The sequence below is a fragment of the Nesoenas mayeri genome (assembly GCF_963082525.1).
Source record: "Nesoenas mayeri genome assembly, chromosome: 5".
Taxonomy (NCBI): Eukaryota; Metazoa; Chordata; class Aves; order Columbiformes; family Columbidae; genus Nesoenas; species Nesoenas mayeri.
In genome coordinates this window covers 8,241,966-8,262,057 of record NC_137548.1, presented here as the reverse complement: position 1 = coordinate 8,262,057, position 20,092 = coordinate 8,241,966, and the positions used below count along the sequence as shown (strand labels likewise).

Sequence of the window (20,092 nt, the reverse complement as noted above, 5' to 3'; positions counted from 1 at the left end):
ATTACCGAACATGATTTATTAAGAGAAGGGCAGACGATCATTAGATTTCTGGAAGACTATGGAAGTTTAAGCCATAAATAGATATAAGCGTGGTTTCATGCCTAAGAACTAATAATGTGAAACTGAAGGAAAATGTAAGCACTATGTTAACAGGAACTTAGAACAAAACTCATTGTACCTCCTAATAGTTTCCCAAGGGAACCGGTGGAAACTCCCACTGCTTGGAACACATGAACCCAGCAAGGGCAAAACACAAGAAAAAAGGCATGATATGGAATGAACATGTGTAAGAAAAATGGGCTAAGATGACTGGCTAGGTTAAAGTAAGTTCTTACACTTTTCCAAAACTGTAAAGCTTAAGGGAGGCTGCTTTGCATGACAGAATCATTCTGAATGTACAAAAGAGGGGGGAAAAATCCCCCCACCCTTTCCTTCCCAAGCAGCAAAGATCCACCTACTCAAGTTCCCAGTCACCACTGCATTTGAGTTTTCCTAAATTAAATATTTTATTAACAACACTTTGGGAAGGAGGGCAAGAAAACAAAAAAAAACCCCACAAACAAACCACCAACACGCACCTCAACTTGTTCATGAACAAGTAACAAAGTCTGGAAATTTTGTCCGTAACCAAATGTTTAGATAGCGACTTCCTTTGTTCTTCTAGAAAAGCCACTCATCTCTACTGTGCCAGTCCTCAGTAGCTAAAGAAACTTTCAGGTAAGCACAATTACATTTTTCTGTTCTTTATCTGCTAAACCTCAAAGATCAATTACAACAGGGTTCTTTCTGTGCAGTATGACTCCAAGATAGGATGTGAGATCATCCATTAAACATACATATCCAAGACAAGATGCATTATTAATTCATTTTCCCCTAGGTAATATGGCATGGTGAAAAATCGCTACCAGAGAACATACTGACTAAAGACTTAAACAGAAATCAGTGGATTTATGTGATGATTGCCATGCAGCAACCTAACAGATCTCATTAAAGGAGATGTGAATTCTTCTCCCCTGATACTGTCACTGCTGCTACACAGTAGATGCTGATGTTCAACACAGGCAAGAAAGCTGATTGCAACCTACCCCAGAAATGGTTCTTACACCAGCTGTGAAAATGATCTGTCTGAATTTAATAACATCTAAGTCTGACTACAGATAGGTCTCAACTTTATAGCAGTTTTCTGATAAGTGACAGTGTTTGGAAAAATCTCTTTTTTAAAATAAATTTGCTATAAAACATACCTGCATCAGAGTTGCAATTAGGCAGATGCCATGAATGCCAAAATGAGTTTTTACTGTTTTCCTCTTTGTGGAGCTGCAATCAAGGAAGCCACCCTAAGAAACCGCTTAACATCAGCATCTTCTTGAACCTAACATACATACTGCTTTGGTAGAGTCCACAGAGTAAATTCTATTTACTGGCCTCTTAAGAACCACGAGAATAAACAAACACTTCAATCACCCGCCTGCTTCAGACCTGTTTATGCTAGAAGCTGCTCCTCACGGAAGGTCTCAGAAGTTCTGCTGCTACATCAATCAACCTCAAGGACCACGTTTTTCCTCCACAAAACAATTATAATCTGGCCCATCCTCCTTCTTACCTCTTGTATTTTACTCTGGAATGTTAGGAAAAGCAGACAGACAGATGAAATACTGCTTGGCTTTATGCAAGATGACCTTACATGCACATATCCATGGCAGCTACAGCTTCAGGACACACTTAGCATTTCTGTAGGGTCAAGCGCCATCCTACTACATTATCATGTAACAAGAAATATAGGTGCCACTTTGTTTAATCCAGTTTTAATTATCACAAGTATTCAACTCCTATAGAAACCCATGCTCCTATAGATGGGAAGCTGCTCTCAGCACAATCCAACGTTTCTGAGAGCCCCAAATCAACTGTGATTTTAGCTTCTGGTAACTGTGACTCTTATCGTTTTGAAATCACAGCACTCAAACGTCAACAGTATTTTGTTCCAAGTGGCTGTTACTGTGTTGTCTCCCTTTTATGCTTTCCACGGGCTAAATCAGGAACGGATATCTGACATCAGGATCCTTCTCCTTAGCTTAATAGCGAGTGGATACAGAAAACCACCCGCAATTCTCCGCATTGAACCACAGAGGCAGGTGGCCCTCGCAGTCGAATCACTCCAAACACACTCTTTGAAGAACTTCATTTTTGTTTCCATGCCACCGCTTGAACTCCCTCATGCTCATCTTTATCTCCTGCTGATGTTTTCTTAGGATTATATTTGGTATTTAATACTTGGTGTCACTGTAAGCCCATAACTTGACTTTCCCGGCACAGCAAACCAGCGTTTGTCAGAATCCAAAATAACCTCAAAGCTTCATTTCTCTGTGTCAAAGATCTTGATCAACATCAAGTTACTTTTTCTTATTAAAGCTGGTACCAATCACTGCAACAATCTCAGAATGAAATTCATTGGATATGTCAGGTAAAAAGTAAAGAGCAGAGGGGGAAAACAAAACTACCCACACCTACAGTAGGAAAACTGTCTAGCCAATGGCAAAAAGAATATGTGAGCACCACTGTAATCCTTCAGAAATAACATCATGCCTGTTCCTGGTTCTCCAGGATCTGAAATTAAGCTGCAAACTATCCCTGAAGAGACCATCAGCCATTAATATATAGTAGACTCACCACAGACCAAGAATGGAAAGAGACAGAAGTATGTTTATGATCCACAGGATGTCGAACAATTGTATTTTCACCAGAGCTCCAGACACCCGTTTGCTCTCAAGAAAGAAGCTGGCAGAAAGCAAGAGTTAACTTGGAGTATAGGGCCAGCTGGAACAACACAGACCACTCAGACAACAAACGTCACCTCACAAGCACCCTGGATTTGTTCCAAAAATCACTTGAAAAGTGGTGTTCTTTCTTGACACGCTCAAGGACTGATTCAGCTTGCATCAAAAGCAGTATTTTTTTTCTAGTGCATGTTAGGAACCATAGTTTCTAAATCTACTTTGAGATGATTTTGAATTGTCTCGAGATACACATTTTCCCACAGTATCACTAAGCAAGCTTGTAAATTGTTTTCCGTGTATTTAAGCTTAAAAACAAAGATCTCATGCAGCTAAAAATTTCTGATTATTTCCCCACCTCCCACCCGGCCCCCAAAAAAGTAGCTTTAGGATATAGAAATAAATACTTTTTTCAGGTGGAAAGGGACTGTATTTGCAAAGCTATTTACCCACATTATTACTGCCATGAAATCACTTACAAGATTTCAGCTGACATTCAATAATTTTATTTCTAGCTATTTCCCTGAGCTCCTGGAGCTTTCACAGCCAGGGAAGTAACCAAACATACACCTGCTTGGATTTGGCAAGCCGCATGAGGCTCAGAATAATAATGCAAGCCTTCTATAATCTCCCTCATTTACAGAGGCCAATTTGCTGACAATAGGAAGATAGCTGCGCTCACCTTCGGAAATGGGGATGAATTTGGATTAGCAAATACTGAAGATTCATCTCACATTTAAAATGGAGGTTGGTAGTTCGAAATGAGTGAATGATAAACTAAGAGCTATTACTGATTTACTGCTTTTTCATATAAAGTCTGCTTTCCTTTCTCTACAGCAAACCTAGGGTAAGGAACAGGAGAGAATGCACAAAAACCTCAGCCTGAAGATTAGGTACAACTGGAGCAGCAGGGGCTGTACTTCTCATCATTTTAATTTTGTAAGAGCATTTTCCTAATCTTTTAGTGATTAGAAGAAATCTGCTTTCTTCTTTTATAACAAATTAGGTAAAATATCAGAGGATGAAGTTGCCAGACACAGTTGAAAGGGGAAATCTGACATCCCCCATCCATCCCACCACCACCCCATGCACCAGCTCCCAGGGCTCTTCAGATTTTGTGCTGAGCCACAAACCAAGGGAAAAAAACCCAAAAAGCAGCCAGTTTTCTGCAGGCATCAGCCAGAGCAAGGGAGAGACGGGAGACTGGCATTGGCAAGAAATACAGCAGCAGCCTTGAGAGCAATTCATCAGTAGCATGCAACTCCTCTGGTTCGTTGAAGATGCTACAAAGAGCTGGGAAGGAGGAGTTCACATCTGTCCATGTACTCCATCACAACATGCAGTATACATATTCCATGCGCAATGACACCAAGCTCCCAACCTGATACACAAAAGTGTCTTTTCCCATGTAAAAGGATTCCTGTGCATCTGTATAAACTTGCATGTACATGCACACATGTCCCAAGGGACTAGAAATGGCTTTCTGCAGCAAGTGGTTCTGCAAAACCCTGAAAATGAGTCCCAGGATGACTGCTACGGATGAACACCTGTGTTTTAGCACCCAAGCTACCCATGAGAGTGAGCCTGGAGACTCCGAAGTGTTTATATCACACTTTAAGGCACGAGAATGTGATGCTTTCTAAAAAGGAAGAAAATCAAACATGGCTGCATCTTATACATTAACCTTGCAAGGATAGGAAACAAGCAACCTTCAGGTTCAGTATGTTCTATACTGCTACCAAAAACCCCCTCAGAACACATCTAACGACCAGTGTCTGGAGAACAAGCCCTTTGCAGAAATTCATCCTAAATGGACTACAAAGCAAAGTGCAAACTACTGAACTTCATACAGCTCCCTCTGTAGTCATACTAAGTTCATGATCCCTACTGAAAAAGTACATGGAATGCTTTCCCTCAATTGAACAGCATATCTAAGGTACAATGTAAATACTATTATATACACTCCCTCCAATGAATGACAATCATATAGAAAAAACGTGTGTCTAATTCTTGTACGTGAGTCCAACTCTGTGTATACCCCTAGAAACTGGAACTATGATCCTAAACTGCTTTCTTCGTATTATGCATTTCATAATATATTGGCAAAAAGCACTACTAATCAACTGTGTGGTTTTAGAGCACATAAAGGAAGAATATATGGCTTTCTTATAAAAGTCCCATTCCTAATTGATTTTATTAAAAATAATTTATATGCTCATTAGCATAATACAATTTCTTAGGGAATCACATATTTGAATATAATTAGCCATTTGTTTGGCTGCATTCAGTGCTAATGACCTTTCTTTGAAGAAAGATCCATGTTTGCTTTTTCTATTGTTCATACTTAAGATAAGCCTCTTCGGGTTGAAAACGCAGGAATCCTCTGAACTGACTTAAACCAGCTAAGCAATCAATTACCTTTTCAGTTATTTTATGCTGTGTTTGTTTGGGACAGTTTCGTTCTAAGAGCATAAAGGCTTTAAATCTAGGTGATTAAAGCTAGATTTCTAGGTACACATTTGGGATCCCAAATGGTAATGCCAAGCAAACACAGCTCCTGCTGATGTGCAGAGTAGATCTGAACAGCACAGCTCAAAACCAGGTTTAAACATGCTGAACCCAACTCCTCATCCAAGCTGAAGCCTGGGTTGGAGGAGACCACACCGTACTTCTGCCTCTACTCAATCATTTGCTTATAATTTCTATTAGAAAAACAAGTTAAAAAATTACTATGTAGGAAACAATTCAACTCACTTTTCAAGTGTTACATTCTCGATGTTGGAAGTCTAAAATGATGGCAATAGTATTGCCTTCAGAAGAGCTGTGCATTTGATAACTCTTCCACCCTCCCACAATCAAACTTCCTTCATTTTTATCTACATCATTGATGGTGCTTAAGTTTAGTCTAAGACTAGTACTTAGTTGTCTTTATTCTCCAAAATTACTCAAGTATTTGCATACAAAGGTAAAAAAACCCTTCATCCAAAGGAATAGTCTGCAACTTTAAATTCATAATTTTCCATTCAATGGTTTATCCATAAACAGCCAGCTCTGCAAAGCCTTAGGAAAAAAACAACTTTCCTTACCACTCTAATTACTGTACAACTATAGAGGTGGAAAATGACTTCATTTTATATGTGTGATCTAAAGACTCTTTTTAAGTGAGAAGAAGAGCATTCCATTTAATGAAGACATTAAAAAAGCCATGTATTAGGAGGCTAGATTGTTTTTGTAAGGAGCATCCTCCTACAGCAGGCTGGATTTATTTGCCCTTCAAAACTCACAAGGTTAAATCAAATGTCATTCAGCAAACAGGTCATGTTCAGCTTACAAGGAGACATCACTCTTCATCTTTCTACCTTTGATTAAAACATGCAGTACCCACATGTTATCCTCCCTCATTACTCACTGCAAGATTCCATGAACCCATCACTCAAGAAGGAATCACACAGGCTACAGCATCCAACCTCCTGAATTAGCCCATATACCATTTTTACAGCAGAGATGGTCATAAAATACGTGTGGGAAATCCCACTCCGAGCAGGTATCACAGCAGAAGAGCAAACCCAAAATTTTCAGGAAAAGCTGTACTTTAAAGAAAGAAATTCTCTTTCTCACCACTCCTCCCATGAAATTACAGTTGAGTAACTATGACAATGGCAGATTTTAAACTTATTTTCAAAAAGTGTTTTAAGCGGTGTGTAACAGCACCACCTGGTGATCTTAGCTGTACAATATATTTTAGACATCCATTAAGCTAAGGCATAGCACAGAACATATTTTAATTCTGGTTGTGTACAGTTTTTAATTTTTTCAGTTAAAAATACATGCAATTTGTAGCAGTAAACAATAACATTTTCTGATTCTGTTAAAAAAAAAATAATAATAAATAAATCAAACTCCTCACCACTAACATCAGTCAACTCCTACCAGTGAGTGGGGAAACCTCTTGACATAGCAACAGCCAGCTCAGTAAAATTCATGAATTGGTTCAAATGTTTTAACACACTAAGTTAATGAACTGTTTGTTTAAAGGTTTGGTTTATAGTTCATATAAATGGAAAGGCCACCTCAGAATTAGAAACAGTCAAGCCTAGGTTATTAAAATCACTTGAAAAATCAACCTAGATGTCATGCATGCTGTATATTCTGGATTGATTAATATATAAACACAATTAGCTTTTTGGTCCTAATGAATTAAGAATTTTACTGCTGTTCCAGTGAAGCACCGCAGAACATCTAATACACATGGCTGGAAAAATCCTCAGGGATCCTGAAATGAAAAAGTACTCCCTAAAGACATCACAGGCGACAAGAATTCTATTAGAGTTGAGCATTTCTTCTTCATCATTCCTTTTTAAGTTGCGACTAAATTAGCACAGCCTGCGCACTCCAGGGTGTGTGCTGGGCGGAGGGAGGGGGAGCAAGCGGAAGATATAAAGGCCTGAGGCACTTCAAGCAGAGAGAGCATCCATCTGCCGGCAGCAGTCAATGAACACAACATCGCTAAAAAGCTTCCCACTCGTATTAAGTCAAGCCAAAAGAACAGAAAACACCTTCCTTCACTCTGACTGTGCAGGACTGAACATAACAGGACAGTGGGTTATAAATATATCTTTTAAAAAATAACCATACAACTTGAGAGAGAAGCTCACAACGTGAGCCCCTCCTGCTGCAAAGCGGGTTTAGGAGGCTCCCGCTCATCTCTACGGCGCCCGTTGCCTCCTCTACTCTGTGCTGGCGTGCGGAGGAGTGAGATGATCAAAGGGAAATACGAAAATAAAAAACAGGGTTGGTTCTTTTTTAATTTTGCTTGTGAAACCCAAGTCTTTTTGCTGCCCCAGTAAACAGATGCATTGCCCAAGCTAAGACTCAGCACGTTTGGAAGAGGCGAGTGGGGGAGGGCAGCTGAGGGATGGGACAGTCAGGGATCAAACTGGGTTGGCTGCTAGAGATGCTGATCATAGAACCGGACTCCAGAGCTGCTGTTCTGCAAGATAAAGGCTTCTGATGGCAACATAACTCGGAGAATTTCCCCACCCTTTAGACAACAGCCCGCTCCCACCCGCACACAGCACAGTGCAGCACAGCACGTCAGCTTGCTGGGTTGACACAAGTACCTACTGGGAGCACGGCAAATCATCCAGGTCAAAAATAACTGGGATGTGTGTGCAGAGTTGTTTTGGTTGAAGCTGGAACTATGGTTTGCTTTTCTGAGTGTTTTGTTAATTTCTTTTTTTTTTTTTTTTTTTTAAACAGGAGGTTGACATAGGTCAGTCTGCTGATGCATGTACCAGTGGGACTGTCTTGGACATAGGACCTCCCCACTTAAACACTCATTTTGTAGCTGGTACAGAGCCCTGTAGTTTCTATTCATTTGTATCTAAGCCCTACAGTTACATTTGGGTCTTCCACCGGTGTATGGTATTTACCTGAGGAAGGCTTACATAGCAATGGCATTGAACAGGAGCCAAAGTCTTTGCCTGAGTGACTTTCCAATAGTGTACACAACAGCAGTGCTTGTCCATCTAGGAGGACACATTGCACAACTGGGAAGGCAACGAGGATGATCAAAGCCACACATGAGCTTCTGCACAAGAAACGAGGTGATAACATTGTGGAGAAGCATCACGGCATGCACTGCGCTAACACGGCTCCCTCAGCCACCGCTGATGCCTGTAAGATACCGTGCCAGATGTGCCTGCGCAGTGTGTCACAGCCCTACAACAGGAATACAACGTGCCTGCAAATCCCTTCACAGGGACACTTGAGCTGGTGCCACCTGCATCCCACAGCACCAGAGGGACGTTGGTTCCTCCAAGACCAACAGCCACAGAAAGATGGAAGCAGCCTGGGATCACACCTGTATCCAGCTGCAAAGTGCAGGTGAAACGAGTACAAACATCTCTGCAAGAGCACAAGGAAATAAATCACAGTCTTCCCTATAGAAACAGTGTACATAGGCACTGAATTTTCTCTGTTAATTGTTAATCCTATAGAGCAGGGTTGTCAAACTCATTTTCACCAGGGGCCACATCAGCCTCGCAGTTGCCTTCAAAGGGCCAAATGTAATTTTAGGACTGTATAAATTTAACCACTCCTACATTTATACAGTCCTAAAATTACATTCAGCACTTGCTATAGCAACTGCGAGGCTGATGTGGCCCCTGGTGAAAATGAGTTTGACAATCCTGCTCTATAGGATTAACAATTAACACTGCTATAGAGGGTCCAGAAGTTTAATGCTGTGGCCATTACTGGAGAAAAGCCATCTTCCAAGAAAACTGCAATAGCTCCACCAGTAAATCACACTTGCAGACCCTCAGGCTTAGGAAATGCTTCCCTGCACTGTCGCATCACCAGCTCTTCAATTTATTTCATAGAGCAAAACAAAAAGGCACCTTCAGCACATGAAAAGAGAAACAAGGTGCTATCAGAGAACACAGCATTAAAAAGTAACAACATTCTCCCTCTCAGGTTTTGAACCATAGTGCCTGTAAAATGACACAAGCCCTTCAAAACTCACATTTGAATGTTTAAAAGACAGTCCTATACCACAGAAGTGGCATAGTTATTTTTCATTATCAAAAAAGAGAGGAGCAACAGTTACATGAAACTTAAACTCAGGCTGTGTTACCTGAAGTATATTTTAAGCTTTGTAAAACAACCTTCCAAAGCTAAAATAGTTTAATTCAGTAGTTTGTTCAAAGAGGCAGACTACTAGCACAGAATTTTAGACACTACTAGAGGGGGAGGAAGGAGGAGAGAGGCAGTTGCCTATTTTCTGCCACACTGTACGAGAAGGAAGATAGACCTATTAATATCCAAGTTCATCTCCTTGTGAATGGTACTATAAAAAGCTAATGCTTTAAAAAACATTAGCCCGCTAGGTAAACTGTCTTTAAGTAAAGGATTGCTCTCAAGAGAAATGACAGGTTCCAATTACCTACACAAGGCTGTAGGGAGATAAATCTTTGTCAGTGAATTCCACAAATGTGATATATATTGTCCTACTCTATGTCACATAGAAATTCTCACAGTTAACAGTGAGAAATTTTAAGATACGAGAGGCCAAAACTTCCATATCTAAGCAAGAAATTTCACAAGCATGCAGGATTTTAGAAGGCATTTCTTCTTCTGTTTGTCAGAACGAAGCAGAGATTTGTGTTTCCCTGGCACAACAGTTTTCCTGCCCACAGCCAACTAATAAACTAAGAGACAGAGCACAGACAGCAGAGGAGACAGAGCAAAGGAATCATGAAAAGACGCTTTTAACTCCGGAGTCACAAACAGGGCAATTCAAAGCAGCTGAACACGTAAATATTTTTTGTTGTTAGTTAAGACAACATAAGTCATCTGTTAACTCATTTGATTAGGACTTCAATTTTTTCCTTTATTTTTTTCAACTTCAGGAAGAATCTTCAATATTAAAAGTAATAACAGAGATCGTCCTGAGTCCACAACTGAACCAACGCCTCCAAGGAATATCAGAAGTCCCTTTTCTATTTTTTTCCCCTCTTTTGGTTAAGAAAACACAGGAACAGAATATGGAAGACTAGCAAAGCTTGACTTACATACTTGAACCAAGTGGGACACTGTGCTCAAAGCTTTAAGTTGTCCAAAAGCCTCCTGGCAAAATCCTACTGGTATATTACCTCCAGCAGATCCTCTGCTCTTTACTTACAGGATCCCAGACCCTCTTCATTAGAAACATACCAGATCTCATTAAAGGAGACAAAGCAGCTTCTCCCCTGATACTATCACTGTAAGGACAAGCAATGCATCAAAAGTATCTCTCAGACAGGTCCTTTATTCATCATTCCCTATGAAAACACAAGGATGGCCAAGGCTTAAGACAATAAAAATTTTCAAATCTGAACTCAAGTAGGAACTAGTGAATCAATGCATAATCAAGAGGTTGTCCCAGATCAGCTGATGAACTTAACTGGTCTTTTTATAAAGGTGACTGGAGATCATGAAGCAGAGGGTCTCATCAGCCATCTGAGAAAAGAGATTCTCCATGTGCTGGAGGAGAAACCAAAGCACCAGAAGGATTTCAGCTTCCTTAGATGCCTCTGAATCAAACTCCATGGGTCCCCAAGAGTAATAAAGAAACAGGCAGAGAAATACATTTTGTCTGATGTTTTTATCCAAATTCCTGGAATAACTTACGCTGGCTAAAGAGTGGGTTTTCTGCCTCTGAGGTATTTTTGTCTGTTTTTCTTTAAGTGGTTTTTCTGTCTCATCTTTTCCGATTAATGAAGTTGCCTGCAAACCCTGAAAACTGAATTTCCAAGAAAGATGTGTAAGTTATTGAGATGCCCTGAAGGTCAGCCACCAAGGACTGCAGCATCTGAGCTGCAGCCTGTGCTTCTGTGACTCACCAGAGCCTGCATCAAAGCAGAGGACCAGGAAAGCTTATACATACTGAGACTCAAGCAGATACTGTTTTAGCAGACACTGGAGAGGATGGATCTACAAGAGAGGGGGAGGCAAAGCTGTGAGTGGCCTCAAAGAGAGGAAGCTTGAAGTTGTTAACATGTAAAAGGCTAGAGCAGTAGGATGCAATTCAGTAGGTTCAGTTTTGGCCATGTTAAGCCTGTGTCAACAAGGAGACACACAAACGCAGACACAAACTCCTAGGATTCATCAACCTTATCTTCACAGATGAGCATCTGAGTTTAGTCAATCTAGACTTCCTTTCAGTGAGTGAAGAGAAACAGACACTTAAGAGAATGAGTCATTTGACTTCCTCTCAGATTAAATTAATCACACGCTAAATCTGTCTGCCTCTATGCTGAGACCCTGAAAAGAGCTCAGGATGAGCTCACAGACATCTAAACCTTGCCAGCTCAATCCCACCCTAGCTCAAGTCATAACATGGGACTAGATGGAAGAGGTATGTTGAGAATGAAGAAGTTTACCAAAGGAAAAGGCTACACTTGAGACAATAACAAAATAAAATAATAAGAAACCACACACACACAAAAAAAACCCACCAAACACCCACCAAACCACCCACTCACAAAAAACATGTAAGATCATCAGATCATCCCAAAAGAAAAGGGGAAGATGCCCCTTGCTCTCCTTCAAGGACAGAAGGTGAAAATCAATTCAAATGCAAAGATGAAGGAAATGAATGAGACAAAGTTGTTAATGATACAAAGGACTCACAAAGGACAAGGCAGTAAACAGATCAAGGAGGGTAAAACTGAAGCAATGCTCTGGGGTTAGAGAAAGTCTTTCAAATCTTTAGTGAGTAAAAAAAATTAGGAGGATACAAGACAAACCCAGAAAAGGAGAACTACAAGCAATGGTTAGTTTAAAAGACTACAAGAGAAAACATGATGGGGTACTAACTGAAGGTGGACATGGTAGGATTAGCTTCTATTCCAACAGAAACAGAACCAAGGAAAAGAAAATAGCGGAGGGACTAGACTAGAAGTTTCATTATGGAAATTGAAGACAGAGACAGGAGTTGATACAGGGGAAGGAGACAAATAAAAGGTTTTATCCAGCAAAGGAAACAATCTGGAAGAATTAAAAGTCTATGCAGAGCTGCAAAACTACAAATTCACCAGGGGGTGACAGATTCATGGTGGAGCAGCTCACACGACTGGAGTCATGAGATGGATGGTTACAAGCTCCACAGGACAGACAGGGCAGGTGACAGGGGACTCAATTTACACAAAGAAACAGCCTGAATGTGTGAAGGTCTGCTGAAACACAAGTGACAGGCCAATAAAGAGTTAATGGGTCTGGATGAGAGGCAAGGCCAACAGAAACACTGTCATGAGCACCTGCTACAGATCACTTGATCTTGAAGATGAAGCCTTCTTTAGACAACAGGAAGATGTCCTGGTTCTCATGGTGAACTGTAACCACTCCAACATCTGCTGGAAGGGAACCATCGTGGGGCACGAGCAATACAGTGGACTTCTAGAGCATGTCAGGAACAGAGCAGGAGAAGCACTGTGATACACCCACCATTATCTAGAAAGGAAGCAGTCATGGAGAACATGAAGTACAGCAGCCCTGAAATGATAAAGTGTAAAATCGTGATGGGTGTGAGGAAGATGGGTAGCGCAGTGACAACCTCAGATTTCAGAGGGCAGGCGTCAGTTTGTTCAGAGAAGTGGTAAGCAGGACCCCTTGAGGTACTTCCATGAAGGGCAAAGGAGCCAGGGGGATTGGTCAGTCTTCAGGTACAATCTCCCCAAAGCACAGTGACATTCCATATGGATGTGCACGTAAATTGAGCAAGTGGGGTGTGTGGCAGCTCATGAGCCTCCTTGGTATTCCATGGTAAGGTTGGTTTTCAGGTCTCACGAGTCTCTTTACATGAGTTTGGAAGAAATGAAGAATTACCGGTGGCACAGAAAGACTAAACAAGGGCTTACTTAGCAAAATCTACATATACAATTCAATTGGACTGGATGGATGCATCTGCGGGTGCTAAGGGAACTGGGAAAAGAGGCATTTTTGCCATCTTTAAAAAGCTGTAGGAATCAGGGTTGGTTCTCCATGATTAGAAGTCAGAAAGTGTCAGACTTTTCTTCCAGAGGAGGAAGTAGGACACAAGAGGTGAGTCAGCCTCCCCTCAGCCCTTTGGAAGGCTATGGAACAAATCTATCTGGAAATCATTTCCATACACACAAAAGGTAAGACGGTGACCAGGAACTGCCAGCACACATTTAATGAGGGCAAATGGTGCCTGAATGCAGTAAAAGCCACACTGCAGTCAGGGTAAACAGTAACCACCGCTCTTCCTTCAGCCCAATTCATCATTCTCCCTCAGTACCCTGGCAGCCAAACTGAGGAGATATATATTAGACAGCTGCACTGCAGGGCCGGATTCAAAGGTGGCCAGCACTCCAACCATCAGAGTTATGAGTGGAATTGATACTGAGGTCAATATGGTTTAATACCTTCATCGACATGTACAATGAGACAGGAGGGACCCTTCGCCAGCCTGCAGACATCACCACATTGGGACAGTGGTCCATACACTGACAGCCAGAGCTGCTATTCAGAGCAATCTTACAATGCTGTAGAAATGAGCTTACAGAAACCTCGTGAAGTTCAACAAGGCAAATCCACCACTTCTTTGGAACAGGCTGCCCAGGGAAGTGGTGGAGTCACCATCTCTGGAGGGGTTTAAAAGACATGTAGATGAGGTTCTTAGGGATATGGTTTAGTGCCAGAGTTAGGTTAGGTTACAGTTGGACTCTATGATCCTGAGGGTCTCTTACAACTGAATTTATTCTATTCTAATCTAAATGCTTTTTTTTTTCGCGCCTGGGACGGAAGAACTGCAGCACAATACAGGCTGGGGACTGTCTGGCTTGGGAGGAGCTTTGCAGAAAAGGATCCAGATTCCTCATGGACAAAAAGATGAACATGACTCAGCAGCACCTATCTGCAGTGATGAAGGCTTAACTGCATCCTAGAGCTGCGTGATTCAGACTGCAGCCAGCGTGCCAAGGGAAGTGATTATTATCCCCTGATCAGCAGTTGCAAGGTTCTATTTAAAGTATTTTGTCCAGTTCAGGACTCCACTGCACAAGAAAAGGCATTGACATATTGGAGCAAGCACATGGCATGAGGCTGCTCAGTTTTAAGAATTGGAAGCTGAGGGGGAGGTCTCATTGGTGTCTTCAGCTACTCAGTGGGAGGTTATAAAGAAGATGGAGGCAGAATGGACAGAGACATACAGCATCAAAACAAGAGGCAAGAGTCACATTTCTTCAAAATAAGTTCTGACTAGATACAAGGAAAAAAATCTTCACAGTGAGGTTGATCAAGCATTAGGAACAGGCTGTCCAAAGAGACTGTATCAGATCCTTCCTCAGGGATACCCAAAGCTCAGCTGCACTAGGCCCTGAGCAGCTTCAATGCAATTTAAAGCCACCACTTTGACTGTGGACCTTCGGAGATCCCCTCCGATCTCAGTATTCTAGGATTCTACTATATTCTCCTCCCTTGTCATTTTAGTTTTGTTAATAAAGGTGTGTTTTCTGTTCCTATTCTTTGGATACTTCGATTGTTCACATGTATCATATATTGTCCTGGTCTAATTCACACTGTACAATTCTGGCGGGAAGTAGAATCCTCCACAATCCCTTGTAATAAACCAGCTATGAAATTAGTAATGACAACAAAGGTCAAAGAATTAAGCAAATGGTTTAAATGTAAACAGTCAAAAATGCATTAGAGAACATCTTCAGAAATGCCTGGCCTTTTAGAATTAAAATACTGTTAGTTATGTTTGGTTATTTAAAAGGACGGAGGGAAAAACACACATTCATTTTAAGAAATTATTAAAACCTCAGTACAACCGTTCAGAAATTGGATTAAGCTAGATGCAGCTGCAATCTTCAAACTTAGTTTAAACCACATTTGAATATCTGCAACTGAAGCTTTAAATTTATAATCATGCCATTGACCTTCCTTCCCCTCTCCCCTTTCTTTTTGGCCACTGAAGACTATTGAAAGTATCAGAGCTCCAAGTCAAGAACAACTCCCTTGTAACTATGACACGGATACAGTGAGAGCAGATTGCCTGCAAGGAAACAAGAATAAACCAGCTATTTAGAGAGAGTGTGTAATGCAGCACAGAGCTGTAAAATGAGATTTAAAGACACAGAACTCTGCATTTCAGCCCTGCAAGCAACCATTAAAGTTGGGCAACACTGTACCAATCTGAAGAGGCTCAGACAACAGCAGAAGTCTTGTCAAAGGGTCCCCTCTTTGAACTAGTAGGTTATCCATAATTCTTGTTTCTTGAAAAAAACAGTACTGTTTGGCTATTTTGTTAAATCCTTTAAAACAAAGTTGAACCAGCTCTTCACATCATCTCACAGATGTGCAGGTTTTTACTACAAATATGAGCTCTATATAAACAGAGACAAAGCATTTTGTGGTCCTGAGCTTGCTGAACTTGCAGAGCTTAGCATGCTCACTTAGCACAGCGCTGCACACCAAAAATCAAACTGATTATGGACAAATACAACAGTATTAGGTCTTTCCTGCATAAATATTTTAAGAAGTGTAAACAAGACCCCGGGTTTTATAAGCAGCCAGTTCCCAAACAAACACCCACAAACATCAGCAAGTTCAGCACAGAAAGGCAGAGTCTGCCAAGCACCACCCCATTATAAATAGCAAGGAAATGTGCAGCAAAAAGCATGTGAGATAACAGAAAGTAGTTCTGTGTATTAGATATTCTTACATAAACCTTCAAGGTTTGCTCACAGCTTTGTTTAGATCGGAGAGATAGATAAACACCAATGCATAAAATAATGACTTTGTAGAAGAGTCCAGATTGCCGAGCAGCTGGAATATTTTACTTCTGTATTTCTTCACTTTAGAATGGATGGGGAAAAAATATTGTAAAAGTATTATCTTAGGTATTCTAATGAAAAACTGTTTTTCATCGAACTCTAAACATCCTTTCATTACAAGCCTCAAAAAGCAGCAGCATCTTACATTCAGCCAGCCCTGGCTGCTTTGCTAGTGATTAAACCAGAGCCAGTGAGACCAGATCACCTCCCTCTCACCTCCCTGAACAGCCAGACATTACAGCGGGGAAGAATTTGGCCCAAACTACGAGGGGGAAGGAAGGGAAAGCAGGGGGACGTGGTTGTTTTTCAAACAGCAGCAAGTCCCTGCTCCACGGCTGGACTTTTCCCCGCATCACATCAAGCCAGCAGGTTGCTGGCAAGCGCTGTGCGAAGGCGGCCAGCGCACCCAGACCACACACACACCCGCTCCCCCCGCACTCCGGGGACCATCTCCAGAGCAATCCGGGCTCCGCCGCGCATCCCCGCTTCCCACAGTCTGGTTGTTCCTTTCGGCAAGAGCCCGTTCACAGCATCACGCGGGAGAAAATCGCGTGTTGGCGCTACCGAAGGCTGCGGGAAGCCTTGACGTAAGAGCCGGGGGGGGGCGCAGCACAGGCCTCAGGAGCTGCACTGCACCAGCATCCTGGAGGGAGCTCATCCCAGCACATCATCTGTGGCTCCGTGAGCTACAGAAATGGAAACTGAGTAGTCCAAGCAAATAAATAAGTAGCCCAGGATTTTTTCTGATCAGACAGCATAGCGCTCCAAGAATAACTGTTCATTTTTCATACAGTCAACTAGCAGTGCCCTTCAGTTTCACTCGATAAACAACCTCATAATTTTCTTTAAAATACATACAGTAATTTCATTTACTTGTCTACATTTTCAAGTCCAAACACAATGGATATTAACATAGTTTCACAAAAAAAAAGCGCCACGATCATGGGCACACAGTGACAGTGCGAGATCTCGTAAGTTCACTGCCATATCTCAATTTGCAATTAAAAACTACGTGAAGCTGAAAGCATGATTAAATGCAGCAGACAACTAGTTCATTATACAGCAGCAGAAAGAAAAGCCTTTCAAACATCAATTGCTCTACCTGAAATATCAGCTGCTGTTGTCATGCCTGGGACTGAGCAAGAACATCACTTAGCTCCTTGAAAAGAACTTTCCCAGAGACAGATTGGCAGCATGACAAATGCAGGTTGGCTACAGAAATCAAAGACCAAACAGTCTTTTCCATATAAAGGATAGCCACAAAAAGGAGAAGAAAACCCATAAAGAGCCTCAGACAGGTATAGGTACAAAGACAAATTATTTGCCTGTTTCAGAACTGTTTGGGGGGATAATTTCATTTCAAGCAAATATAATTTATTTTATATGATGCTGATAGACTATAAGCAAAGTCAGAACCGTTGTGTATGATTAGGGGGTCCCATGAGTCCAGTACACACAAAAGCTGTGTGGAAGGAGGATGCTCAGGCATATTCCCCAGGAAACACTCATCCAAGAAAGAAACCATATTTATACTCCAGAAAAACGCCTACACTGTCTTTAATTGTGATTACTGTTGAGTATAACCAAAAGGGCTTTTGAAGGATAAAAACACTCCAAAAAGCATGTCACTCCTCTACAACTAAAAGACAAGGAACCAGGAAGACCTTATGCACAACAAGCCAATTTATTTTTAAAATACCTGTGCAAAATTACAGTTCTGATTAAAGTGCCTTCATCTAAAGACAAACTTCAGTAACTATAAAAGGTGTTCTAATGGTTTTATTACACTCCTCATACAGGTTACACTTTATATAGGCATTTTTAAAAACTTGTAAGATAGTAACTCGCCCACATGAAGTGCAAGCTTTACTCTGCCAAACAAGCAGGGCTCGATGCTGTTCAGTACAAACAGCTGAATGAAACGTTCTGTATATAAAACAATCCGTATACAAGTCAGCTGAATAATACCAAGTAAAGCAATCTGGCTATATTTCAGTAACAGATCAATCTTACCCTTTCTATACCTATGCAGGTATAATATCAGATCAATCTTATCCTTTGTATACCCATGCAGAAATATTATCAGTCAAGATTTTCTGTGCTTGAGTCGTAAGTGTAAGACTTTAATTGAGTAAAATATCTTTATTTAAAACATCCCCCAAAAGGAGTAAAACTCATCAACATCCCTTGGTTAATGACATGTCAGCTTCTCAGTCTTTGATATGACAGTCCATCAGCTGTCATCTCCAAGAGTCATGAGACGAGAGTATTAATTATCCAAAAAATGACAACTCCTGTCCATCGATATGAGTAACAGCAATTGAAACTGGAAGACCTTTCTGTTTCTGGAATTAACACTGTTATTATCCATTCTCTTTTAAGAGCGTAGATTACCTACATATCAATTAAAATGTATAGCATGTAATGAGAACATTTATTTAAATATTCTCTGGACGTTATTTTTTTTTCATTTTTCCTCTCTCTGTTCACAGTCACATATTAAGCACATGATCAGTACAGAGCATGCATAAATATATGCATTATCTTACACAATGCATAAAAGTAAAAACATTTGAAGAATTAATATTTCAACATGCATAGAGCATTTTGAAAAACTCTGAAAAATTATAAAATAAAAAGCCACAACAGGTTAACAGATAATAAAAAGGTGCAATGGGCATTTCAACCTTGAAAAAGCCCTTTTAAACTACGATAGTATTGTCAGGTGCCATTACCCTTTGTTCGGTCAGCTACCCAACCTCATAAATCAGGTATAACGACCAAATGAGAGCACAATGTAGAATCAGCACTAGGTACGCTTATCTACTGACTAATGAGTGGCCTGCCAAGGTTTTGAGGTCACATTCAAAACTCAAAATTAATTGCAATCAACCATATTAATTAAAAAAAAAGGTCATATCAACAAGATCACAGCTTGCAAGTACCATTCTGTAGAGTCTGTGCTCGTGACTCCTTTCCCAAATTGGCGTGGAATCCTCCTCCTAAAGTCGGTGTTTTGCCTGCACCTATTAGGAAAAACAAACAGACATGTCAAACGCAATAACTGGATTAAAATGTTTTAAAACTTATTCTGCCATTATATCCAATGACTGTATAATTTACAATATGCCAAATTACATCAAGAAGGCCAACAGAAGTGCTTGAAGGGCTTAAGACATCAAGTAAAAACCCAGTGCAATTTATTTCTTCCTTGGGATATCATAAGGAATACACGGCTCCAAAAGTCCCTCCAGTCTCAGCTCCAAAGAAAGTATAAAAATGCTGCAACCCCTATTTTAGGCAGAACATGAAAATCGATATTGTAAAATATTTCTCAAAGTAAATGACTAAACAATTGCTCAGTTAATTTTTTTGTCTAAAGAATATTCAATACAGAATTTTAATAGGTAATTACCAGCACTGCAGATTATAAAACACTTTTAGCATTCAGTAATGACTGTGTTGGCTACTACAGACATAACACTTACTTTAAAATAACTTCAGTTTAACATTAGGCACACACAGTGACGTTTGGGCTACAAAAACTGCAAGTCTGGAACTGCTACATTTACATCCTGAAAGGTTGGAGACAAAAATAAGCCAGAGCTGTAAATTAGCATAAACTAGAGGCTGGTTTATGCATCTGTGCCAATGCTGAGGAGCTTGAACGCAGAGTCCTCTGGGAGTCAGTGGAACTACTCACACAAATCAATCTTGCAGAACAGGGAATTAAACTACCAAGGACAGAAATAGTCTCCCGCTAAAGCAGGATTTAAAAAAAAAAACAATCAGGCTACTTCAAGCAGGATATTTGAATCTATCAGCTTAACAGCAAGTGAAACCAAAAAGCTAAATTGCACAGGATTGAAAATGAGTAATTTGTTAGTAATTGGTCTTCAACTTAATTCCAGTAGTCCGCTCTTTAGAATAGGGAAAAAGTCACCTTGTTCTCTGTGTTGCCTACAGTATTTCCTCAAG

The 20,092-nt window shown here is 40.7% G+C and overlaps 1 protein-coding gene across 1 annotated transcript in view; it reads right to left on the bottom strand.

Moving 5' to 3' along the window:
* Positions 1-20,092, bottom strand: part of BRF1 (BRF1 general transcription factor IIIB subunit) — a 181,828-nt gene that overhangs the window by 147,200 nt on the left and 14,536 nt on the right. The window contains exon 2 of the mRNA XM_080346259.1: positions 19,060-19,140. Coding sequence (XP_080202385.1) covers positions 19,060-19,140 — 81 coding nt within the window. The remainder of the gene's footprint in view (positions 1-19,059; positions 19,141-20,092) is intronic.